The sequence below is a fragment of the Manis pentadactyla genome, chromosome 5 (assembly GCF_030020395.1).
Source record: "Manis pentadactyla isolate mManPen7 chromosome 5, mManPen7.hap1, whole genome shotgun sequence".
Lineage (NCBI taxonomy): Eukaryota > Metazoa > Chordata > Mammalia > Pholidota > Manidae > Manis > Manis pentadactyla.
The window spans coordinates 31250909-31278162 of NC_080023.1; the positions used below are offsets into that span (position 1 = coordinate 31250909).

Consider the following 27254-nt stretch of genomic DNA (forward strand, 5'->3'; position numbering starts at 1 on the left):
CGAGCTCTGAATAAAGTTGTGTTTGTACCACACCTCAATCAGGAGGGTCACACCCATGTTAATTTCTCAGTTCTGATCATGTTCTGCACTTCTAGAAGATGTTAATATAGGGAAAATGGGATCCGAGAACTCTTTGTACTGCTTTTGCAACTCTTCCAATAGATCCAAAATGACCTCCAAAGTTTAAAGCTAAGTATTGAGGTGGGGGCGGGGCTGTTGTTACCATGAGGGGAAAACCCAATGGGGAGAGTCAGCTGAATGACCACAGGATGACTCAGACATAAGACATGAGGCCCTGGGATATTAGGTTCAATAAATTCCACTACACAATTATACCTTCAGTATACAGGGCAGCAACAGTTGGGGCACTCAGACTCAACACAGTGTTTAACGTGTTTATTCTTAACTCTGTTTTGGTAGTACAAAAGTCCTGAAAGTACAAACCAGACAGTTAAAAATACATTTGACACTCAAAGTGGTGAAAAATTTCCTTTACAAATTTTTACATCAAGGTGGTAGCCAACTCATTTATTACACCAGAACTTAGTCCATCGTTAGTGTTTTATAATAAGTTTGTTGTGGATCCCCAATCCTTCTAAAGGAGGAGGAAAAACACAAGACCTGTAAACATCAGTTGTTGGGGGAACACTTATGAATTTGTATGAGATAATATAAACTAGTAAAAAGTTCATGTGTTGAAAATATTGAATGCTTTTGGCATATTTGCAAGCCAGCCAGACAAAAACTGCTCAAGTATCAGAAAATATTTAAAACGTACTCTTGGTATAAACACAATTTTAAATATTTTTCAATATTCTCTTGCCTGTTGTATTGCTACAAAAAGTGCTCTGACTTGAATAAAATTAAAATATGAACACTAAAGACTATCTTACATTTTATCCCTCACCATTTTGAGGGCAATAATATTTTTAAAGCACAAAAAAAAAGATTCTTTTTTTTTTAAACTAAAATTATTGGTCTAGAACGCACATATATTATTTACACTCATACACACCCCAAAAATTCCTATATTGCTATTTTCTGGACTTCAGTGAAATTTATTTCCATACATTTTCCTCTAGTCCATATACATACATACAGCTTTTGTTAGTTGTCAATAAAAATTCACATGAAATTGAACCTACCATTCATATAAAAGGTTAGAAATGTTTAGTTTGATGCCAGAAGAAGAACAACTGAGTATATTTACAATAAATACTTTAAAGTACATTTTGATGGAAATCATCTTTGGGGGGCTAAATGAGACATGGGCTTTTTCTCTCTGAAATAAAAAAAAGTCCCAAGGCACCAGGACAACACTGTCACAGGGGCAGGGTGTGCAGATGTCCCTGCTACTGGCCCAGACCTACCATGAATGGACTGTCTCTTTTCCAGTGACCCATAAACGGTCAAGCTTAAAAAAGTAGGGTTTTCTATGCCTACAGGGGAAAGCAATCATCAAAAATCTTTTCAATAACGAGCATTAGTTACAAGATAGAAAATATCAAGTGGTGCTCCAAGAAAACATGCCAGAGGGAGGTACGGGCCAATCTTGTACCACAAGTAGAGTCTTTTGTTTTCTTTTGGCCTTAGGTTGTCAAAATAAGAATTTTTTTTTCATTTTTAGTGACTTTAAACCATTTTCCCCCTTATTCAGTGGACTAAATAAGAATTTCTCACCAACTAAAAATCCTGAAACAAAACAAAACAAAACTCTCGACATTTTATAAGTCACCTAGGCATGGTGGTTTCAGGACTTAAGATTGAATTCTTGGTCTAGGAATTCACAGTCTAGCATCTGGTTCCACCTGATGCCAAGGCCTCTTGGGGGATCAGTTTCTAGGGCTTGACTAGATTATCATCAAGGGCCTCCCACCACGGAAGACTCTTCTTAATCTTATGTAACAGTTACACTCTACATGGATCCCTTGCCAGTAGCAAAACGGGATCTCAGGGCTGGGGAGCAGAAGCACCCCTACACAGGCGCACACACTGGAGATCAGCACAGACTGTACACAAATAGTTCTCCTGCACACAGTGATCATACTGGAAAAACTGCCATGTGTACAAGGCCAGGGAGGGCGGGTTGGGAGGTGGGGTTGCTGGAAAGATTTTAAAAATGGGCTCTTTTCTTCCCTGGAAATGTAATACATTTGTCATCAGACTTTTTAAACAAAACTTGTTTCAAAGCAAACTGAATTCTATATCCAGCAGAGCAACAATAATCCTTTTTAGCTTTTATCCACATGCCTGCAGACTTTACAATAGAAACTGTATAAAAGATTTTTAAAAATCCCCTGGGCCACTTTTTATCTGGGAAGTTTTCAGTCTCTTAGAACTCTTCAGTCACTCCTGCAAGGAAAAACAAAAAAGGCAACGCTTTACAGAAGGTAAACATCATATCACATATTACTCTGCCTGAATATTTTAAAACACAGAGGAATTATAATCCATCCTCGCCCAGTCCCACCCCACCCCACTCCATCCCACCACATTCCTTCTCCCATTATACATTTCTTCTAGAATTCAGTCTAAAGCAACTTAAGTATCACAATTTCAAAAGGACCTCATTATCAAGGTTTTCTAAACCAAGGAAGAATAGAATTTGAGAACCACAGTAGACTACGGTTATCACTCTGTTTTAACAGGAGTTCCTAAGGTGTCCGGGGAGCATTCTCCCGGTGGGTCACGTATCACTTCTTGGGAACATGTTCTTTAACTCCTCAGCCACAGTCTGTCAAGTAACTAGCAGCTGGGCGGCCATGTGCTGTTGCAAGGACCCTTATATGCACAGGTAAGCTACCTTGCCCAAGCCCCACCAAATAGTTACCTCTAGGTCTCTACTGGGCACATAGGGCAGCTCGGCCAGCATTTCCCTGGGCAAGTACGAACATAATGAGGAAATGCTCTATTTTAAGTCCTCACTGTACCTTGAGGGCTCTGTATTGTATTTTTAAGTTCTAACAACTGGCTCATGTCAGTGTCTACATTTATGTTACAAATGAAGGCCCTTGTAAACTTGTAGAACAGTTTTCTACTTTTCAAAGGTTTTCCTTTTTTTTTTTTCACCCTGCAAGTGTCTCATCCAAGTGACAGTTAGGTAACCTTTCACTTTCCTATTTCCAGTTCAGGGCTAAATTTCTAGCACTGCCTGTGTACGCTGGAACATACACACCAAGCAGGCTAACCTACAGCAGGTAAAGGAACAAAACATTCTCCTGTCTGCCGAAACTGTATTTGTCTATAAATGCTAAACAAAAATAGAGATGAAGCCAACTTACAGAAATATGAGGAAAAAGCAAAAAGTAGAGATGTCTTAACTTAAATATTACTTTGTACTTATTTTATAGCTCATTCTTCTAGATACACAGTTTAATATCCATATTATCCTTTTCTGTCATTCTGTCATTATGATATTCAAAACGGTTATGAGAGAGAGGAATTTCCCAAACTAAAAGGGTTGAAAGACCCTTATCCCTTTAGCTAAAAAGGAAATAAAACACTGTCCTCCAAAACAGCATTGTAGAGAAAATTAAAGTTCCTATGGCCAGGATTCTCACCTATCCATGGTTGGCTTGCTCACTGCACACATGTGGGCAATACGTTATTATTGACTCTACATAAAGAGCTCCGCTCAGTGGTCTGCACTGCTGCATGGCTGCAGGAGAGCAGAGGCTGGAGTGGTGGCAGCGCCAAGGACAGAGACAGATGGCTGAGGGGGCAGAGAGGCCCAGAGGAGAGGCAGAGACCCGCTTGCTGTATGCAGACTCACCCTGAGGTGTACGAGATTCTAGCTCTTGACCTGCCACCATGGGAATAAAGTTGAGTATAAACCCTTTCACCCCAAGATTGTTCCATTGTCATTTTTCATTCTCATTGAATCAAGAATGAACCTGCCCAGGGCTGAAACCCACTGGCAAGACAAGCGTCAATGGAGTTTTTGATTGCAAATGAATTAAGTAATCCCCTGCACTACAACCTAGCACAGCTGAACTACAGATTTGTAGTGTAAAACTCAACAAAGCCAAGTCTGGGAAAACTTTCATTTGAGAGTTGATTATTATGAAAGATGTTGGCAGGTGAAAGGGTAGAAAAGCCAGAGGTGAAGAAATAGGAAATAGTTTAAAAACAAAAGAAAACAGTAAAACAATGAGTTTTTCCAGTAAAACTTCAAACTAGGCCATTATCTAGAAAATAGGTATTCAACTATTTCTGTCTCTTCTTTTTACCATCTGCTCCCTTAGTTCTAGACGTTTTTGCATCAAGGAATACAAGGTCAAGGGTGAGGGATGCCAAGCAATAGAGTTTAATGTATCATCACAGGAAGAGTTTCCAATCCAACATGGCAGACCTTCCCACTTAGAGTCCTTTGCACAGATCTGACCAGCTTTAAGGAGTGAGCATGCAAGACTGAGGGCTGAGCTAAGGAGGGGTCTGGGGCCAGAGGCCTGTGTTCAAATCCAGGTCCCCATGACTACCTGTGGAACCTCGGTCCTCCCTGAACAGGTTTTTGGGGGTTTTATCTAAGATGATATATGCACAATGCTTAATACAGGACAGGCAGTCAGTAACCTCCCAAAGGTTAACTATTATCATCACCCTCGTCCAATTATCTCCCCTAAAAAATCACATAGGCTTTCTTCCACAGCTGCCTTCCGTGGCTGATTAAAATTGCCCTCTATGCAGTATCTTCGAGGCAGGAAGTGAAAAAATACGAACTGTAAAGTCCTCAACATTAACAACAGAAACTAAGCAGAAAAAAGGGCATTTAAGCTTTTTAAAAGCTCTTTTAGAAGCTACCTAACACTGATTTGCAGTGCTGGGCTCCCCCTTTTCACAAACACATACCTATCGAAAGGCAGTACTTTACCAGAACAGAACCTATCAACTTCCAGGTACATAGCTGTCTTATCAGAATGACAACCTGGGGGACAGAAGGCACCACATGCTCTGTGGCCTGGAAATTTCCAACTGTGACCTTATTTCTAAGGCAGGGTCATGGTTCATTTTCATGCTGTGAGGTTTCCCCTCGTTTCATACTACAGTTGTAAATATATCCATATTGATTAAACAAATGCATATCTTTAAACAGTATTTCTTTACCACAGCATATTAATATTACAGTCTTACAGTAATCAGAAACCATGTGTGGGCTGGCATAAATGCTAGGGAAGGCTAGCAGTAGTGAGAAAACACTCCACCCACCATTATTCTGTCTTTATTCCATGGGACCCCACCATATTTAACAAGCCTGACCTCTCTCTCTTTGGGGAAGATTTGGTTATTACAGTCTTAAGTGTGAGTGCTCAAGCTGAAATAAATTAAGGAAAACTTCCTTACATTGATAAAAAGATTCAGAAATCCCGAGTGTGACCATTTTCATCATAAAACAAGATTGATGGAGAGAAATTAAGAACCTCAGAAAAGATTTATATGGAAAAAAGAGGTTATCTTTTTCTTTAGAGCTGATCAGTTACTATACAATTCTAACTATAAAGATAAAGCCATAATTCCATTATTAGGTTATGGTTCCATAGAAGTCAAAATATATCTCTGATTAGGACATATATGTGCCTTGTTAGAAAGGATTCTCAGAAAAAAAGAATCTGGTCCCTTTAAAAATTAGAAACATGTTTTAGGACACTAGAAGCCTAAACAGATTAATGGACAGTGAACACTAAAACCTCAAAGAACAGGATATTAATGAAGGAAAAGATGATCTGATTAATAACAGCAGCTGACATTTATAGAGTACTTTCTGCATGCCAAGCATGGCTGTGCTAAGCACTCTAAATTCATTAACTCAGTCTTTCGATTGTCAAGAACCATCTCAATTTTCATAGGAACAAACTGAGGCTTACAGGTTTGATAACTTGCCCAAGGCCACACAATGGTAAAGCAGTAATTCCATGCCAGACAGTCAGACCTGGAAGCCCACGCAGTCACCCCCACGCTGCCCTGCACAAATCCCCATGGATGGATCCACAGTAGCAGAATGGAATCTTCTGGATCCCTCACTTTTCTGCTTCCCACCTTGTGTGGGGCAACAGAAGAGGAATGCAGAAACCAGAAACCCTGGCAGGGCCACTCTCCAGGGAAGTCCCTGTGGCTACACACAAAGAGTTAAATGATGCTACAAACCTATACTCTAAAAGGGGCCCAGCCCCTGAGGAGCTCAAGGGTACCTATATGACAATGCATAGGTACAAGGCTACAGAATCACACAGTTGGATTCAGAATTTTCTGGAACACTTTTAAATAAAATGAATGGCAAAAGTTGCTTAATAGAGTTAAGATTACAATAGTAATATTCATACCCAAATCCTAGAGCTACATGTATGTAATCTCTCACCAGTAATCTATGATCCTTCAAAACTTGAACTTTTTACAGGATTCTCTTCTACCAGGCTCTACTGAAAACTCTGTGGTTACAGGCTCCCTTGTTCTACTCACTGAAAAAATAACACCCTGTCTTGCAACAGTAGTGCCTACATAGATTGGTATCTTCACAGGTGTACATTAATGGGAAGATATCAGAAAGTACCTGGTGTTTGTAGTCCTTTAAATCTTGCTCTGGTCTAAACTGTATACTAAATTTTATAAATTCATACTTCATTGTAATAGGGGTATCATGTTTATTTAAAAAGTGCAATAGAGACATGCTAATTTAGGCTAACCCATGGAGTCTCTTTAGTTAGTATTTCTTAGGATGATTAGTAGCACTTGCTTTAGAATCAACTCAAATATTACTAAAACCTGCTGATTGCTTGGGCTGCACCCATGACCTACTAAATCAGCATCTATGGGGTTGGAGCCCAAGACTGCTTTCTTACAAGGTGCCCAGTGGATTAATGCATATACAAGAGTTTAACCCGTGAGGTAAAACCCAGTACTACTGTTTGTCAACTAATAATAAACCTAAGAATTAAATTCACTTGCAAAGGGCAAACCCTGCAAAAATAACACTACAAAATCAACTGAGGTCAACAAATACATCAAAGAAATGGAGAAGGAAACAGAACAGAAGCCTTTAAAGACTGAAATATTAATAAAAATTCTTAGCAACTCATTCTGAGCTACAAAATTCCTGTAGTCTAAAAATTTTAGACTGAATTACTAAATTTTGAAATCTCAACAATGTAATCTGACCTACAAAATTTTTGAATTACAATTTACTTCATCATCATTTGGAACTAGAATTCAACTAATCTGTGAGGTCTATTTTAGGGACCAGATGAGCAAGGTATTACCAACACCTGTTAAGGAATCATGAGGTTACCTACAAATCACCACGGGCAGGCACAGCCGAAGGTGAGAAGACACACCCTAGGCTCTCAGGAGGCCTGGAGCTTGTACAGGGAAGATTAATCAGCTTCCAACCAAGATAAAATGAGACAGATGGCATATCATTTCTTAGACAGAAATGATATTTTACAACTTGCTTTTTCATCTAAGGCTGTGCCTATGCCTACAGCTCTCCTAGAGCAATGCAGCCTCCCTGCTGAGGCACCTGACTACCCCCATTTCCCTTCACTATCTTCAACACTGGGTTCTAACCAGGTGGCCTGGGAGGTGTTGGTTTATATAGGTTTATTCTATGGACAAATATGAATAATTATATAGTGTTTCCTTGTAGTCTCATGTTGAATATCGTCATCTCATGTTAACATTCATCTTTGCCAAAAGCAAAGAGTGGTCTCATTATATTAGTTTGTATTTATTTGATTAGTAAGGTTGGGCATTTTTCATGGCTGATGAAGAGATACCCAGGGCAAGTTCTTGAACAAAGGAGCTTCTGTCCTTGTGAAGCTTAGGGCCACGCAAGGGGCACGTGGAAGAGGTCTGGCTTACCAACCAGAAAGCTCTCTGAACCCTCTCCTTTTGGGTTTTTGTAGAAGCTTACAAAGGCATGACTGATTTAACCACTGGCCATTAGCGATTGAGCTCATTCTCCAGCCCCTAGCCACTCCCCAGAAGTCAGGGTGGGTGCGGGGGGTTAGGGGAAGACTGAGTTCCAGTCCACTAACCATGAGGTCGGCTCCCCTGGCATCCAGCCCCGCTCCTGTTTGCTGTCTAGGGGCTTTCCCGTCACCTCACCAACACAATAAGAAACACGTATAGTTCTCATCACTTGGGAAATTCCGAGGTTTTATTAGCTCTGTGCCAGAAACGGGGTGAAGACCAAATATGTATTTCTTTTTTTTTAACTCATGATATCATACATTACCACATTGTAACTCCTATTTTGGGAGGCAGTTTATAATTAAAATTTTAGCTTTTTAATATCAATAGTGAGCAAGTTTTTATGTATGTGGGTCAATTCAGGAAATATAAAAATATTTAGAGGTATTTTTTTTCCATTCAAAATGGAAATGGCTTTTTAAAGTTAACAGAAAGTGCATATTCCTGCAAATTATATCATCTTCTTTACTGAATAATGCCAATAAGAAGTTTTGCATTCCTTGTAGTTCTGACTTCTGACATTAGACTTGGATCTTACTGAGAAGTCTAAAGGTTGCTCTTTATTGAGTTATATACTCACAGCAATTTAAGTATGTTCACATACTTAGCAACAATTCGATTTCCCAAGTGACAATAACAGAACACTTGTGATTTATCGGCCCTTGAGATGATGATATTCAGAGCCATTTATTCCAAGTAAAATGTAATTGACATCCAAAGTTATTCCGTACCTGGAAAAACAAGGGTTCACCTGGGAATTATTTAAATGCAATTCATCAGTCCCCTATTAGTCTCAGTACACCTATGCCTCAAAGTCTGCACTAAGCTACAGGTAGAATAACTTATTACTCTCAACAGGACCACTTCTTTCTAACGAGGAAAACCAAACAAGGTAGATACTGCCTCTCCATGGGCTTGTGAGCTGGAGTTCAGCTAGCCGGCCATCAATAAGCCTCTATCTGAACACCAAGTGTACACTACTACAAGACCTTGCAGCTTCTGCCTCAGCTGGCCTCTCTGAGTCCCTGGAAAATTAAATATCAGAAATATTAATTTTTCACACCATATTTGCTAAGTGCTTAAATAGCATCTAGCATTGGCCTATCAAGCACTTACTAAGCACCAAAAAATAACACCCCTATGAGGTAGGTGGCATTATTATTATATCCCGACTTTATGGATGGAGAAGCTGAGGCATCAGAGGCTAAGTAACCTGTCCAAGATTACACAGATAAAAGGTGACCCCCTGGACTCAAAAAAAGGCAACAGACCAGGACTTGAGCAGAGGGAGTCTGATTCCAGAACCTACCCTGTGGAGTTAACCACAGCATCCTACATCCTGCGACTTACAGAAAATAGGCACTATTACCTTAAGCTAGTTAATGTTAGCAGATTGAAAACCTCATCTTATAAATTAAGAGAAATAAAAATCCTGGTTATAACTATGAATTCCCTCCTTACAGTTCTCAGCAAAAATGTCCCAGCACTTCATTTTCTGTCTCCCCTGAGCCCTGTAGGTCTGCCTTCAGGACCTCTGAGTTCCCCATGAGCAGCCACTGGTACAGTTTCTATGGTGAAAGGGAAGGCACCGAAGCCCCTCTCGCTTAAGTCTTGTCAAAAGGCTGACAGGGCCACAGGGGAGAAGAGATTGGCTCTCTGAGGCCTCAGTGGGTCAATCTCTGGAGCAGACTCCGCCTCAGAGAAACATGTGGGGAGACGGCTGGCTTTGGTGACAATTCAAACCAAACAAAAACAAAAACCTCTGGTCTGCCATGTCATCTAACTTCTGGGAATACTGACAACTAAGTTTTTAATCTCTTCTTGTTCTCTACCCAGAGCAAAGCTGTGGAGGCAGAACCTTGAAAGAATATCACAGTTGATGACAGTGAAGTATGTTTTTAGGTCCAGAAATGTTTTGGAGTTAGTCCAACCACAGAGAGAGAGAATGAATGAATGAATGGATGAATGAATGGATGAATGAATGAATGAATGGATGAATGAATGGCATGTGGCATTTTCACCCCTCATGGCTCAATCAAGGTGGAAGAATAAAAATTCAATAGTTCACAGAAACTATTAGTCATCAACTTCAACAAAAAAGAAAGAGCCAGCAAGTACCTGTGCTGTCACTGGTGGAAGGGCAGAAGAGGGAACACATGTTGTGTGAGCATGTATATGCACAGAATGATCCTGAAAGGGTAGAGGCGGCCCTGATAGCTGTGGGTCCCTCTTGGAAAGGAGGCTGAGGGGTGCATGTGTGATCACAGAGATGGGGCACAGGCAGAGTGAAGACTTCATTTCTTTTTTAAAGACTCATTTTCACCCTCACAGCTTTTAAGGCTACTTGAATATTTTATTGTGTGCATGTCTTATTTTTCAATTTTTAAAAAAAGATTCAATTTCTAACATTTGTAATATCCACTACCGTGGAGAGAGGGAAAGGAGCGAACTATCAGGTCCATGTCTAGGCTCTGAAATTCGCCATCAACATGACCTTGAACAACATACACAACCTCCTAGTGTGCTAGAAACGAGGGGACAGGAGGCATGGAGAGAGAAGTCCGCTGTAAAAACTAGAAGCCCCGAAAAAGCATGGCCCTTGGCTGTCCATCTTCCACACTGCTGTGTCCCTAAGGCCTGGCACAGTGCTTGGCACAGAGTAGGGGCTTGGTAAATATGTTTAAAATATGTAATTGTACCTGAACTGCCCTGATTAAGCAACCACAGCTCCTCTGAGATCTCAAAGTCTATGGTCTTAGTCTACCTGTAAGAAAACAGAAATGCTCACAAACCCGGACCTGATCCAGCACATCAGATGGTCCACACAGGAGACCAAAGGAGGCCATGCCTAGTGAAAGCTGATACTGTGGAGATCACACTACTGTGAGCCACTAGACTCAATGGAATGAGGATTTTTTCCTCCTTTTTGGAGAATGTGAAGTTCCCCCAAACTTCAATGCCAAAGTGTGGATTTCTTCCCACCTAAGCCCTCACTACCTAGCCCAACAGGGGCCAGGAAAAATTAATCCCTCTGAGCCTGGTTTTCATACCCAGAGGGCTGCATTTAAATTTCTGTCTGTCATTCAGCTTTTCTCCTCATCTGACCAGCTCTACCTGCCTGTTATTTGCACGGACACTGGAAGGTCCTGGACAGAGTTCACCCCTTCCACCTCCATATTTAAGATGGACTCAGAGTCCACATAAGAGCAATGCAGGCATCAAAGCGCTGCCTTTACCCTTCAGAATGTGTTCGGCAACTGAAAATCAAGCCAGGTGGTCCTATTTGTGCCTATTTGAGGTCATTTCCTTACATAAATTTGTATGTCATTGTCCCTTTAAGACCAGTGAAGCTAATCAACGAGCTACCATCGAATCTGAGATAATTTTTACTTTCTAAAAAATTTTCCTTGAAAAAAATACAAGCTATGCATAAAAATATTAACTAACTAGTGGTACCTGAAGTTTCTTAGCATCCTCTCCTTTCCTGGAGAGTTAAAAGCAGCACCATGCAGAGGGCTTTGAATAAAGCAGGAGAGTTTCAGCAGGGGGCGCCCACAGGGAGCCTCCCCGTACCTATCACAGAACTCAAATGGAGAAAAGCTTGCCTTTCTTCACTGTTCAAGGATAATGAAGGAGCCAGAAGTCAGGAAAGCTGACCTTGTGACTGGCCATGCATGCTCCGGAAGGAGAAGGCATGGTCCTTGAAGCAGGCTTGGCAAAAGACTTTTACCCCAAGCAGAGCCCCAGCTCAGCAATGGCACGGTTAAGCACAGAAAACGCAGTCCACTCTATCTCTTAACGTAACCCATCCTCTGCTCTCAATAATAAAGAGAACTTAAGTCAACACTTTCCAATTGCCTTGTTGCTAATTCTGACCCTACGTCTGGTAAAAAGCGGCATGGTAGTTCCAAGGCCCTCTTAACACAAATGAGAAACTGGCCCAAATTCCTAACGGACTTGCCAAATACCTATTTCTGAGAAGCCATCAGAGTTCAAAGCTCTTATGTTCTTAGGAAGTAAAAAGGGCTTCACAGAACCTCATGCTGATGCTTGAGAAGTGAGCTAATAAATACAACGACCGAGAATGGGATGAAAATTACTGATGAAAGTGGATATTTGGTAAATACTAACTCTGTGCCAGGACAGATTTAGGAACTAACCATACATATTATATCATTTATATCCAACAAAAGCCCCATTTGAAAGATGAAGTCTTGGAATGGTTAAATAACTTGCTTTAAATCACTAGTGTTTAGTGGCACCACCAACATTAAACCTAAACTGTTTAAAACTCAGTTTTTAATCACTAAAACAAATTACTAAAATAAGAATGAATAGCTCAAATTATAAATTGATTTAAAGAGATGTCTAATATTATGAATTATTTGTTTTGATAAAAAATATTGTTATGCAAACTTGCCAAATCAATGTTTTCAATAATACACTTGCAAAAAATGGAAAAAGGAGTATATACTTCAGAAACATGCAATATGGAATGCTTACGACAGTATCATTTTTAAAAAGCGAAAGATCAGTGATAAAGAAGACAAGGCAGTGGCATTTGGAAGCTGAAAGCAATTTGATTTATTTAACTTTGAGGAACAAAAGCTTATTCTTCTAAGAAGAAATCAAAACACATTTTCTATGGAAAAAAGAAACCATTTTAACTGCATTGCCAAAATAAATGAGGCAGAGAGCAAGTTAAATCTAGCTACAAACAAGAACTCAGGCCAAGGAAAGGGGGTGAAAGAATAGGGAGGAAGAAATGCCAAACAGCAGATTCTGTTTTTTGAAAAGAGAAGAGAGAGAAACCCTAAGTCTAATTTCTACTATTAACCATGTAATTTTAAAAAAGAAAAAAAACCTAACCAGTGAGTGATACTCATTTGCATTTGAATATTTGAATCAATTCTACAGTAAAACAAGGCATTCCAGTAAAATAGCTTGGCTAACAATCCAAACTGAAACAAAAGCATTTTTGAGGAAAAAATACAACTCTAAAAATTGTATTAGACTGTATAAAAGATACACAACATTCCTGCCTTACTTTAGTAGCTACATTCTAGGGCAAATCTCTGACAGAGTCCAAAACCAGAGATTTGGGCCCAAAAGATAAAATCTTGGATTTCTCTAGTTAGAAAACTGTCATGTGAAATTCCACATACTTTTTGGGGGAATGAGAAATACAAGAAAGCTAGCAAGAAAAATTTTAATGAACGTACATAAATTTTCTCAGATGTTCATGGCTATCTCTTCTCATCTGCTTCAGAGCCCATTGTCTGTTGGGGTCATCACGCATAGGCACTCAGCAGGTCCCAACCCCAGCAGGCTGTCCCTGGGTCCCACTGAGGGTCACTCTGGAAGTCAGACTGCGTGGGATGGACTTGAAACTCCACCACCTTCTTGCTGGTAACTCTAAACAAGCTGCTGAAATTCTCTGTACTTAAAACCTTCATCTGCAAAATGGGGTACTAACTAGTGCTTACCCACTATGGTTGTAAGGATTAAATCTGTTAATACATGAAACATGCCTTTCAAAACATGTCAGTGACCTAGTAAATGCTCAACATGCTGTAGGTATTATAATTAAATTATTCCATGGCTTATGAACATTTGTGAAATTATTCTACTTTTGAGCTTGTTTGAAAATCTCCACAATAAAAATTATTATTTTTAATTTCAAAGTTGATTACAAGTTAAAGGCTCGGAAAATGCATTTCTAAGATCATTTGTGTGCTCATTGCTGATTTGGACGCACAACCACCCTCTACTGAGAGTCAATTACATGCTAGACACTCTTGGCTCTTGTGGTAAATCAATGAATTTTTTTAATTGAATAATTGATACACAATATTATATTGGTTCCAGGTGTACAACATAGTTTGGTCATTTATATACATTATGAATCTAGTTACCATCTGTCACCATATAAAGTTCTATATTCCCTATGCTGTATATTATATCTGTGTTTCTTATTTATTTTATAACTCAAGATTGTACCTTTTAATCCCCTTCACCTATTTCATCCATCCCCCCATCCATCTCCCTTCAGTTTGTTCTATGAGTCTGTTTCTGTTTTATTTGTTCATTTGTTTAAGTTTTTAAATTACACATATAAGTGGAATCATATGGCATATTTCTCTGTTGACATTTCACTTAGCATAATGCCCTTAAATCAGTGAGTTTATTTCACAGTCAAGGAAACTGGGAGTAAGGGCAGTTAAGTACAGTTCCCAAGTGGTGAGGCTAGGATCTGGGCCCATGTCTTCTGATTAAACCCAGTGCTCTTTTACAAAATCCCAGTGGATGATTGTATGCTTTGCAAAGAATCAAGTTGTAAATCAGTTAGATGTGGTTAGGACTTCAGATGGTTGGTCAAATTCCTGTAGTTAGATACAGACAGAATTTGGATCAAGAAAACCAGCTGTGCAATAATCCTTTGAACTTTCCCGAAACTCCAGTGCCTCTCTAAGGAGAGTAATGGCCAAGACTGGCCAGGGCACATTAGCAAGGCTCTAATCAGGCTGAATCTGATGGGATCAGCTTGCAGTTCCTCCTGCCTGGGGATGAGGTGTCCTGCCTGGGGGTGAGATTAGCAGTGTCTTCTTACAGCATGGTCTGAACCATCTCTAAAAACCTACTGCCAGGCTGATGGCTCACATGCAGACTGTCATTAGAACCCATGCTTTTTTGCAGATAAACCGCCTCAACCCTCCTCACCTTAGACTTGAACAGGCAGATGCTTCTCTCTCCAGACAGGCAAGTCTTCATGACTTCAATCAGAATGCTTCTCTTATTTACCGAAGTCACTCAGAATTCTAACTCTAACATCTAATGTACCCTCTACTCCGTTCAATAAAACTTTCTGTGATGACAGAAATGTTGAGTGCCTACGCTGCCCAGTATGGCAAAGCCCGGCCATCTGTGGCTACTCAACATTCGAAAGGTGACGACTGCAGCTGCAGAGCTAAGTTTCTAATTGTAATTAAAGTTAAGTAGCCACAGATGACTAGTGGCTACTGTACTAGGCCACAAGGTTTTAGGTCACTGGTAGAAATACTTCCCATATATGGGTCTAGGGCTGTCCCTTCATAAGCAACCTAGGATGGGAGGAGAATGTAGTTGAGTTAGTCTTGAAGTCAGAGACCTAGGTTCAAATCGGCGCCTCTTCCCAGCTATGTGACCCAGAATATGTAATTCATCGTTTCTAGTCATTGGTTTCACCTATAAAAGTAGGATAGCAGTATCCATCCCCTTAGGAGACGTTTATAATGGTGAGATGTGAGATGTATACCAGCATAATGCCCAGAAACCTAGAATACCAAGTTGACATTAGCTGTTTTATTGTCTTCATCACTCTCTTGTTCCTAAATTCCTCCTGGTTCCCTTCCCGAGGCACCAGTAACTAACTGAGAAGCCAAAAACAGAGCTTTCTGATGCTTCTCTTCTTTAAAGATGCCCCTCCTGAACTCCTAAATTCAGGGAAATGGGACAGATCTCCTCGAAGGCAAGACTGAAAAAACTAGCACCGGAAGCTAGCGGAGCCCCTGCACCTCACTGGAAGCAGTGCAGCGCCTGTGTCTCACCAGAAGCAGTGCGGCCCCAGACTCCACATCTCACAGGAAGCTAGCTGGGTCCCCGCATCTCCCACCGGAAGCTGCGGGGACCCCCACATCTCACCGGAAGCAGCGCGGCCCCCGCGTCTCACCAGAAGCAGGGAGGCCCCAGGTGTCTCACTGGAAGCAGCAGAGCCTCTGTGTCTTCCAGAACTGGGAAGCACACTGCTTCCAGATTAATTCTACATCAGCCTTAACTCCTCTGAGCCTGGGCATGTGATCAGAGAAGCTTCACTCAGAAGCCACATCTCTCCCCGCTCAGCCACCCTGAACAGAAGCGAAGGAACAATGGCCGTGCCGACCAAGTATTTCCTATGCGCGGGGCCCTGGGCTTCATGTGCTACTTCACAGGAGTCTCACCGCCATCCCGTGAGGCAGGCAGCCTCATTTCCACTTTCCAGTGAGGGAAGTGAGGCATAAAAAGCCAGATTACTTTGCCCCGGTCCCAGTGCTAGTGAGCGTCAAACTGGGTTTGAACCTGGCTGCCGGACTCCAGGGCTCAGGTTCACCTTGTGGCGCCCCTGTACCTCCTAGGACCCCACAGTCCCTGCCGCCGGGCCCCACCCCCCTTGCCCTTTGTAAGTATAACCTCTTCTGCCTTAACGTTAGGGCTCTGGTTGTTCCACTACAGCTTTTGGAGCATGTGAACATACCCACACTCACCTTCCACATTTAATAAGAAACATGGAAGGGGTGAATGCTGCTCAAGCCAGAACATAAATAAAAACAAAAGACGAAAACTAAGTCACTATCATAATCACAGGCTTTTTTTTTTAAACAATATCTTCCAAAATTAAAATTGTCTAACCAAGAAGCACTCACTTTTGCTTTAATAAAATATTTGGTGGGAAGAGTAATACTCCTACTGGAGGTATTGTAGAACCATGGCATATGAAAGAAAAATGGTTTTGCAACTCAGTTAAAGGAAATGGCATTGTTTTGACTGCTTCATCTTTCTCAAATCAGTTTACCTAGAAATGATAAGATTACATTACATTTCATTTGGCCTGCATGGTTTTTTTAATCAAAAGTAAATGTAATAGGCTGCTAACATTTAAAAAGTCTAGATACCCACCTTTTTTTTGCCTAAGATCAACACCACCAAGTGATTTCTGCCTTGTAGTAAAGCAAGCCCTATAGATGGGTTATGTGATTTCTAGTTTGCCACAATCCCCACCACTCTACATTGCCTCATCAGTAATCCTCTCTCCTCATTATCATGTGGACCAAGCCCTTAGAAGCACCCAAGTTTGTGGCCTCTTTATACAAAGTTCTGGACAGTTTATCATGGCCAGTCCACTACAGTCCTACAGGTTCCAGGAAAACATTCTCATTTCCCTCCCGTCATTCCTACACTCCCACAGCCCCCAGGGAGGCTCTCTGAGCCTTCTCCCCACCGAGCACCACCCCACCCCAACGTCCCCAGAATGACAACTCACCTGCTACTCTGTGTCACGTCGTTCCCTCTTCTCAGGTGCCACAGGCACTTCTCCATTGACGCCTTCAGTCCCACTAACCGACATCAAACTTCTCCGCTCCTTCTGGTTTGACTTGTGTTCCACTTTTGTAACTCTAAACCTGAGGGGGTCAAGAGGAGATTGGATGGGTTTTGATTTTCCAGTAAACAAGAATCATGAGCCAAAAAAAAAATAATACATCTAGAGGATGTTAAATGAACTCAGTCAAAAGTTCGAACAGCAATGAAAGACACCATGTTCAACAGGAGGGGCATTCCTACCCAGCAGACCCCCATCCCCTGCCAAACTTGCCAGCTGTTTTCACACAACACATCATAGACCCTACTGGATACTTTATAGAGTGTTGAAAATGCATTAAAAAACACGGGTACTCAAATATTAAACAGCCTCAGAGTTGTGGTTTCTAACAAGGACACGGGCTTTAACATCAGTCGTTTAACCATAAAAGGCTGCGTAAAAGCATGACTAGTTTGCAAATTAGGCTGACATAAGGAAAAGGTTCACTGCCTTACTCAAAGTACACCTGTCAGAGCATCCTATCTCTGCACACACACAGCCCGAGGAGAGCCAACTACGTATTTTATCAGTATCAGTTGAAGGTATGATTTTTGTGTCTGGTTATTTTTTAAAGCAAATTTAGATTAATTTTCATTAAAATTAAGGAAAAAGTTAAGGTAGTTAAGAGATTCTCACGAAGAAAAGTTAACGAAATTTACTCAATTTAGCTGTTTTTCTAGTCCATCGTCATCAAATCCCTAAAAACTTCATAATAACTTCTCTCCAGTTCTGGTCTTATTTTCCCTTCAAACTGTATGAAATAAGTTCTTCTTTGTCTAAATGAGATCACCAACCATAAGGTGGAGTGAGACTCTGAGGAAATGAAAGAAGGATCAGGGAAAAATTGTAGCCACAAATCTATTATGCCAGAATGTAAGACTCTCTTTAAGTAACACATGCTGAATCTGAAAAGCAGCCTGCAATAATTAAACATAATATTTTATACCCAAGAAAGAGAGTTGGATTGGGGGCATTTAGAAAACCATGATGAATCTGAGTTGAAAATTTCAGATGTTTTTAAAGCAAACAAAATATGCTTTGTTAAACAAGCTACAGATTCTCTTTGCATTCTACATTCATAAATTCCCATGACTCTGCTTCTTAATAAAATGGTATTGTCATGAATTGTTCTGTTTTGGTGTAAGTGGTGAACAGCCCTGCAGTCTTCTCATTGCTTGTGCAGCACATGATGAAACCCAACCAAATTAAAATAATGATAATAAAATAGCCAATATTTCATGAGTACGTAAGTGCCAAAACCTGGTCCAGTACTTTCATGTGAGTCACCTTAGTCTTCAGAGCAACACCCAGTGAGGTGGGTGTTATGTTTCCCCATTTTATATAGGGGGAAACTGAAGCATGGGGAGAAGTGAGTAAGTCTGTAAGCAGTGGTGCTGGGACTCAAACACGGCAGATGCAGCAAGTTCAAGCTAGTCTTCCTGGAATATGGCAGTAGAGAAAGGATCGTGTCTGCAGTATTGTCAGTTTTTGCTGGGCTTCGCTAACCCGGCTCCTGCGTGCTCTTTACCATTGCTCACTACTGCCTTTCTAACTGTAGCATTAACGAGGCAGTTCCTGCCTAAGACTCAAAATCAAAACAGCAGACAGTGCAAAAGCACTTCCACTACAAAATGCTCTACACGAGGTCAAAATGATTCAGCACTTGAACTGCAAGATCTCCCGGTCACATCCAGGTCACAAGTAAAGGGTACTGTAGGCCTGGCAAAGCCAAGACACAGGTGACGTGAACTAAAAGCAAGCAGCCACAGGAATCCACAAGGATCTTACATGGCAGAGACCGGAAAGCAGTGACCACATCCATCTCCTCTTCCTGGTACCTAGCTGGACATTTCCCTGAGACCTGACAGTTAAGTGTGGCTGAGTGACTGTGTTCTGGACTGTGGAATGTGAGCAAAAATAAAATGTGCCACTTCCAGGCCTATGCCATTCAAACCTCTTACGAACAATCCTCCATGTACTTTCTCTTGCTAGCAAACCTGGCAGAGCCAGAAGAGGGAAAACACCTGGGATGCTGGATGACTACCTGACAAGCCACCCAGTGATCTTCCCATTCCCACCAGGGACATACAGACTTCATGTCATGCCATATGTAGTTGACATTTGAGCTTTATCTCTTAGCACCAGCATGCTGCTGAATTTTGTGTGTCTACTTGACTGGACTAAGGGATTCCAAGATAGTTGGCATAATATTTTTTTGGCTGTGTCTGTGAGGGTGTTTTCAGAAGAGATGGTATTTGAGTCAGTAGACTGAGTAAAGAAGATTGCCCTCACCAGTGAGGGTGGACCTCATCCAGTCCCTTAATAAATAGATACAATAAGGCAAAGGAAGGATAAAAAATCAAAAGAATAAAAAGGCAGGCAGAGGAAGGAAGAATTTGTTCTTTTCGCTTAAGCTGTGCTATCTGCCTTCTCCTGCCCTCGGACATTAGCGCTCCTGGTTCTCCAGCTTCAGAGGGCAGATTGTGGGACTTCCCAACCTCCATTATCATGTGAGCCAGTTCCTATAAAACAATCTACCTATCTATATATATCCTATTGGTTCTGTTTCTCTGCAGAAACCTAATACAGCAGTTTCTTATCTTAATTAATACATTTGACATCTGCCCTAGCAATAGCCACCCCTTAAGACTCTTCTGCTATTGAACACATGCAGGACTCAGACCTGGAAACATCTACAAAGTCCAGAGTTGTGACCTGAGCCAGGCTTAGGAGAACATACTCTACCTGTAATGACGCAGTGCAGATCCATCCACCCCAGGAGCCAGGTCACACAAACAGGCTTCCCCGGGGATCTCACCTGCCGACAGAGAGGACGGTGACCTCTCCTTGACGCCTTGGGCGGCCCTCTTTGGACTTGTTGGTGGGTTTTATGAAGTGCCACCGCTTGTGCCTACACCGATGACATACGTCCCTCTCAACAGCACCACCCACTGTGTGCAGATGGTGGCCACAGATGTGCTTTCCCGGGGTGCCTCCCGGCGACAAGGGCCCAGGACTCACAGGCGGGCTCCCAGGAGTGCTGGGAGTCACGGGGCTATGGTAGGAGGAAAGAGGAAAAGGTAGAACCGGTTACTTAAAAGAAATACCAGCTAAGGCACTCTCTCCCTCAGCAACGTAAGAAGCAGGTTTAAATCAGAAGGAAAAAAAATGCTTCGTCCAGTCATACAAGTCAGTTTGTGAACTAATCTTAGCAGGTACTCTGCTCTTCTGATTATGCAACAACAGCTCATTTGAAACTGCAAAATGTGATTTATCATTTTTAGAATGGAATTAACATTCTAGAAGGGAGACCACTTTGATAACCTGGAAGAAATCCAGCCAGACCATCCAAAAGATAAAAAGCAGAAGTATATAGGTCAGATGCTGGCTACTTTAAAGAGGCACATGTCATGGCTCTAGGGCCCTGCAAAAGGAGGAACTGAAATAGGGCAGGGCCAGCCTGACCAGGAATCAGCCCTCTGACATGGCGTGGATGGCTATACATGGGCGTCATATCACAACAGAGCATGACCCCTGAGAATGTGCCAAGAGCCCCCAAAGTACATGGGCGTCATATCACAGCAGAGCATGACCCCTGAGAATGTGCCAAGAGCCCCCAAAACACATGGAAGTCTTACGACAGCATAAACCAGCCTCTTTGCTACTGAAAACCAGCCCACCTGCACCCTTAAAAAGAAGTGTGCATGATTGAGGAAATAGTCTCAAATATCACAGACCACCAAAAGTTTTCTGGTATTCTTTGGGGAGGCTCTTTAGATTGCTAAAATAAAAACACACAGCAGCAGCTTTCTGGGGTAAAGTGATGTTAAATTAACACCACAGAATAGAAAGTTGAATTCAGAAGTTTAACAACATTCATTCAACAAATGCTTACGAAGTACCCACAATGCACAACACCTAATGACAGGCACTACACGTGGCCCAAAGATGAGAGAGGCATAGATACTATGAGCTAACATGGTCCTAACAATTCGTGTCTGTATTCAGGGCTGGAATGTGGAGAAATCATAGCTTGTATGTCTCTGTAAACTACACCCCCAGAGCTTCCTGAACTGACCTTCCTACACTCCGAGTTACTTCATTAACATGCAAAGCTAACACACTCAGTTTGACAAACATGGTTTAAATATCTAAGACTGGTTGGATGTACCACCCACAGAGTAAGCAGAAAAAGGTCCAAACTCCTTCACTGCCGCTCAGTCCCAACTTGCCTTCTTGGCCTGTCTTGCCACTGTCCATGGTGCATTCTCTGGCACCCCAGAGGGAACCTTCCCAGGTGCGTCCCACACTTTAAGACTTCAGTGCCTTTTCTCTGGCCTTTGTCCACTGACAAGCAGCCCCTGCCTCTTGTCTGCCAGTCACGTGCCTGGCTTCGCGGGCCTTTCCTGTAAGCCTTCCCTGACCCCACCCTGGTCCCATGGAGCCCCCAGAGATGTGCCTGTGCTTCCCCTCCAGCTCTCTCCTGCTCTCCACCAGGCAGCCTCTCACTCACATCATTCCCCACCAGACTGACTCCTCCATGGCAAGGGTTGTGAATGCCCAGCTCCAGCCCAGTACCCAGCACACAGCAGGCATTCAATAAATGCTCCTTGTGGAAGAAATTTTAAAATTACACAAGAATACTGATGATCTGTCATGAATGAGGAAGGGCTATGAAGCTCAGCAGCCATAACCTAGAGCTGGTAACACAAAAATAGAACTTAGCAGATGCCCGCAAGTCACCCTTGTTTTCCATTTAATTGTTGTCGCTCATGGAGGTCTTTCAAGGCCTGAGGTACTATTTCTTATCATAACCCAGCTAAGTTATCCTCACTTTATGGATGATGGAACTGGAGCTCAGCCTGGTCAGTTAACATGTCCAAGAAGAGGGGGTCAGTGAGTGGTGGAGGTAAGACTCACCCCAGATCCCCAACTGCAAGGCTGTTAGTTCCTCCCACCACTCCTCTAACACAGCAGCTCTGGACCGGGGCTGATTTTGCCCCCAGAGGACATTGACGGTGCATGGAGAACTTCTGGGCTTGTCATACAGAGCTGGGGAGGAGACACTAGCATCTGGCTAGTGGAAGCCAGGAATGCTGTCAAACATCACACAGCTCACAGAGCATTCCCCCACAGCAAAGACTCACCCAACCCAATGTCAGCAGTGCTAAAGTTGGGAGACCTGCTCTGGCAGATAACTGGAAAGAAGTCCCAATAGGGCAAGGGGCACTCACCTTTCAGGATCACCCACACTGTTATCTGCTACCATTGCCTTTAAAACATCAGCATTTGCTAAGGGTAAAAAAAAAAAAAAAGAGGGAAGAATTAAGATGGAATGGATGAGATGAGTAATCACAAAATTACCACATCAGAAAAGCTGTTGGAAAAACAACTAGCTGAGTTCCTTTGATTCACAGATGAGGCCCTGGGACTCTGGCAAAGGGACAGTCTTTCCCTAGGTCACCCCACCACATTGAACTTAGTGTGAGTGACAGAGAACCTGCACAAAGGAAAGTAGATCTACTGTAGAGTTTTGCTTCCTATACACCATTACAATATAACATAGAAAAATATTCTTTTCCCCTCTCAAACCAAAGGAAAATTTACATGCTGCTGCTCCATTGCATTTAACTCGCTTTGCTAAATATGCAGTGAGATACATGTCTTAAGAGACCTGTATTCTAATAACTTATAGGTGTCCACAGAATTAGCTTTCAACCCTGGATACCCATGCAGTGTCAAGTCTATCTCACATCCAATCAGGGATGGGAGAGGGTTAATTTTCCAGGTGAGCCATTTGGCCTCGCTCTGCCGCATGACCATACAAGACCTTAATTCTGACCAAATACCTTAAAATTTCAAGTGTTGGTCACACACATAAGTTTTCTAATATAGACTGAGCTAAATTAAACTTCTAATGTTAATTTTAAAAAAAATACAAATGTGTAGGTTGGGGGCTAGGCTGTCAACAAAAGTGAATCAAGTCTAAGTTTCCCCACCGGCTCACCACACATAGAAACACATGTTCTCTTGGCCTTGTATAAAGTAAATGTCCAAGTTTCTCTTGGATATTTAAGTGGCAAGGCCAAATGTTATTGCTGACTCCTAAACTTCCCATTGATTTTTAAAGTGCTGTTCTTATAATAAACCACAAAAAATTCTCTAGAGATGACAGAATAAAAAATCACTATTTGCCATGTAAGCCAACAACAGCATTTAACATTTAACATCTCAAATGACACCAAAGAGGAAAATTAACTCTAGTTCTGACATTGCCACTTGAGGTGTTAACAGTTAAAGGTTTCTACAGTGCTTCCCACCCTTTCAAAGCTAAACTTAAATTTATTCAAATTAATTTAATTAACATTAAATAGATTGCCCCACCCAGGAGCCTTTTTCAACATTTTTCTCTAGTGACATTCCCACAAAATTATAATACTGCAGGTATGTTTGTGTATCAATGTATATGTATATCTGATCTACATGCATGTACATGTAGATATGTTTATCTGTGTTTTATATATAAAATAATACCTTTTTTCTCCCCATGTTCCAATTCTCACCCCCTACTCCACCCCACACTTGGGAATGCATAGGTTTTTTTTTTAAGAAGTAACATACTATGTCATTCTTTTCCAAAAGAAATACTTCCTTCGCCCTTCATGATTATCTTGTGAGGATGTCCAAATGCATTTCCAAATAGAAGTTTTGAAGTAAAGTACTGAAATGGATCTTTAGTATCCTCTCCCATACAACAAAGAAGACAAGTTACCCTCTATAAGACAAATTTAAGTATAATCTAGTGACGTTAGTCATTTTCCTTTTTGACTAAAAATAAGGATTCAGCAAATAATTTTTGTTCAGATAAAGGGCTTAGGCAATACACAATAATTTGCTAATTGACATTTATACAACACTAACAGCACTCACTTATCAGAGTGAGTTTTTTTAAAAGTTTAAATAGCTGCCAGAGAAAATTAACCCTATAAAATGATGACCTCTGTTAGAAACATTGAATTATAAGATGACCCAGGAAAATTATTCAAATATATTAAAATCACCGAGACTGTTTTTTATAGGCTTGCATTGTTTCCCATGTATTCATAGATTCCTATATCTCACCCTTTTATCTTAGAAATATTTAGTAAATAGCTCCTTTGTTTTCTATGAGTGAATTCCTTAAAGAATTTTTTCAGTACATTCGAGTTTCTATGCAAACATCATTCACATCCACCCTGTCTAAGGAGGTTCAGAATGTAGGACCAACAGACACACAGACACATAGATCCAGGCATGCACACACATGTACACACATAAAGCCCCTTGTCTCTAGTAAATCTATGCCAGGGAGTAAATTTTAGTAATCTGTTCTTTGGAAATATTTTTGGTTTCCTCAGTGAGAAAATTTTCTAACATGACACCACCATTATGACTTAAACACATGCTTTAATTTGGTTGTAGTAATATTATAAAAGAGCAATGATCTAGTTAAGTTCTATGGAATACATATGTCCTCTTGCATAATAATATGTAAACTCCAATCAGCCATGAAAGATGGTTTCCCCTACACTTGTCAACATTCTGTCAGCTTACTATTCCTTTTATGGGCTTCCACAGAAATAATTTTTGTTCAAGCAAGAAAAACCTGTCAAGAACAGGGGAAATTTCTAGTGGGATAATTTCCAAAAACTGCTTCTCCTCTTCTCTCCTGAATTTCTGCCTGATAATATACAGAAAGCCATCAAAATCAGGGAAGAAAAATGCTCTGTGTCTCTCCCCTCACTATTCTCTTAGAAGTTTTCCCTCGTAATCAAGGCAAACTTCCCAGGCAAGATCCTACTATTGCCATCACCAAAATTAGAGTGCTTGGTGTAAGTCACTGGCTAAAAGCTTCACGGACCTCACCATGTTTGATTTTCCTGTGAGCCTAACCAAAGGTAAACATATCACCCCCGTTTTACAGCTATAAAGACTGAGGCCTAAAGATCGTAACTGGCCAGTTATCCAGCTAGAGGGACAGACCCAGACACGAAGCTGGTCTATCTGACTAGGGTTGGTGCTTTTGACCCCAACATTCTCCTTCCTACTCTTTTAGTGTGTAAGTCTCTACCCAAATGATCAACAGTTTAATAGTTCACAGAATGTCTGTGTAGTCATTACAGCAAGTTTCAGAGAGCTCCTCAGTAATGATAGTTTATAAAGGAATCCTTTTTGCCATAATATAAATTGAGCCCCAAGTAAGAATTTCCTTCTGCCCCCTGTGAATAATAAGGGGCACTTGGAGAATAATTTCAACACTCCTACTTGTTGCCATGTCAGATGGCATAAGGGCCTGGCAGAGAGGCTCAGCTATGAGCTTCCCAAATTCTCAGACAATGCAAGAAAACCCTAATTACCAGCCAGACACTCTTCAATTCAACTCTACTTAGAAAGGTATGTAAAAGGTAGCATTATAGCTAATCCAAGACTCAAGATTAGGGAAGAAATAATCAGTGTGCAGGCCAGCTGACAAATTCATCCAAGAAGTATGTATCTAAACTAAACCTGATTTGCAACATTCAAGACATGATATATTTAAACCACAAACAAGAGTGTCACCATGAATACAGACGAAATATTACTCCATTAATCAAATTAAAAATGCAAAGCAGAAGACTATCATATATCTTGATTGTAAATGTTTTAAAATATGTAGATTAGGCAAATCTTAAATAAACATGGGGAAATGGAAGTAGATGGATTGTTCTTAATTTTATTCTTTTTTCAATTTTAAAGGAAAAGTTGTGTCATGCTTACAATTTTTTTTAAATATAAAGTTAAATTAACACCAATAGAGAAGTCTAAATTGATATTAAGTTCAGAGTCTGTTGATGACAGAAAGAAAAGATAAAAATGCATTTGTTCTACAGAGATTTAAGTCTCAAAGGCAAACTAAAAAAGCTAGTTTATAAACTGGTAAGAGGCCCAAAGATGTATCTAAGTCCCCAGCCATGGTTTTGGTGCAGGCTATGGGCTCGAGAGGGCCATGGCTGGAAAAGCCATGACCTGTCAGGGAGACATCTGGCGCCAAGAACCACCCGCCACACAAAGGATGAGAGCCACCAACCGTCTCCACTGGTCCCTGGAGAAATCACAGGGAGACAGACAGAGGCATTAACGGGGAGGGGGCTAAAAAAAGACAGAAGGGAAAGAGAGGCTGAGGAGAGAGAAAGAATGCAGCGCCATGGGTATTACTCTAACACACCTCCTGGGACCCCATACAGTGGAAACAAAAAGGCTACTCTGCAACAGGAAAAGGAGATAATTCTGAAAGGAAGAGCTTTTTGCCGTTGAGTGCGGGAGGTGAGAAGATGACCGAGCATGCTTGCTCCAGGGGCCCGAAGCTTCTCCTGTGCTGTCATTTAAGGAGCCCACTGCTAGCACCATCCTGCCGCCGAGGTTGGGCCCCCCTCTGGGCCTCTGTTTCCTCATCTGCAACATATGGTAACAGGGCCAACCTCATAAGGTAGTTTTAGAATTTAATAAGTGAATGTTTAAGCAGTTTTATAAACTACCCCAGCTATATATTTTATCTCTGAAAGGAGGTGGCTTATCATACTCTCTCCTGCTACCAAGAAAGAGGAAGTAACAGCAAACGGTTAAGGAGAGACTCTGGAGTCCGGCACTAGAGTTCAAATCTCAGCTCTGCCACCTGCCAGCGGCGCAACTAGTTGGCAAGTTAGTCAAGCATTGTGGGCCTCAGGGAAAAAGGAGATCTGATACCCCAGTCATAAGGTGGTTAGTCCTTGGAAAGCCCTTAGAACAGTTTGGCACATAGCAATACTAGCACATACAATGAGATTATACATAAGAACTTCAGCCCCTGGCAAAGTTTTCACAGTTGACTTATTTCAATCAACTCAACTGTCAGTAACCCCCACATCCTGCTCTCACGAATTCAGCGACTGCCTCCGCTCCCAGAAGCCCAGCTCCCAAAGGTCCCCCAAGCTCCCCGAAGTCATCAGAGGCAGTTTTGAAGGCACAAGGCACAGGAGCAATGAAGGGGCCACCTGCACCTTACTCTGGGCACTTCTGTCACAGCTGAAGTTTCTAGGCCAACCCTTATTGGCGTATATTTTATGCAAATTAAAAACCACTTTTT

General features: G+C 41.4%; 1 protein-coding gene across 2 annotated transcripts in view; it reads right to left on the bottom strand.

Annotated features, from left to right (window-relative positions):
- Nucleotides 1-381: 381 nt before the first annotated feature.
- Nucleotides 382-27254, bottom strand: part of RELL1 (RELT like 1) — a 59121-nt gene continuing 32248 nt past the window's right edge. For both annotated transcript variants that reach the window (XM_036908452.2, XM_057502148.1), the window contains exons 4-7: nucleotides 22348-22405; nucleotides 19932-20168; nucleotides 17018-17156; nucleotides 382-2352 (exon numbers count right to left, since the gene is read on the bottom strand). In XM_036908452.2, the coding sequence (XP_036764347.1) occupies nucleotides 17021-17156; nucleotides 19932-20168; nucleotides 22348-22405 (431 nt within the window). In that variant the 3' untranslated portion in view covers nucleotides 382-2352; nucleotides 17018-17020. The remainder of the gene's footprint in view (nucleotides 2353-17017; nucleotides 17157-19931; nucleotides 20169-22347; nucleotides 22406-27254) is intronic.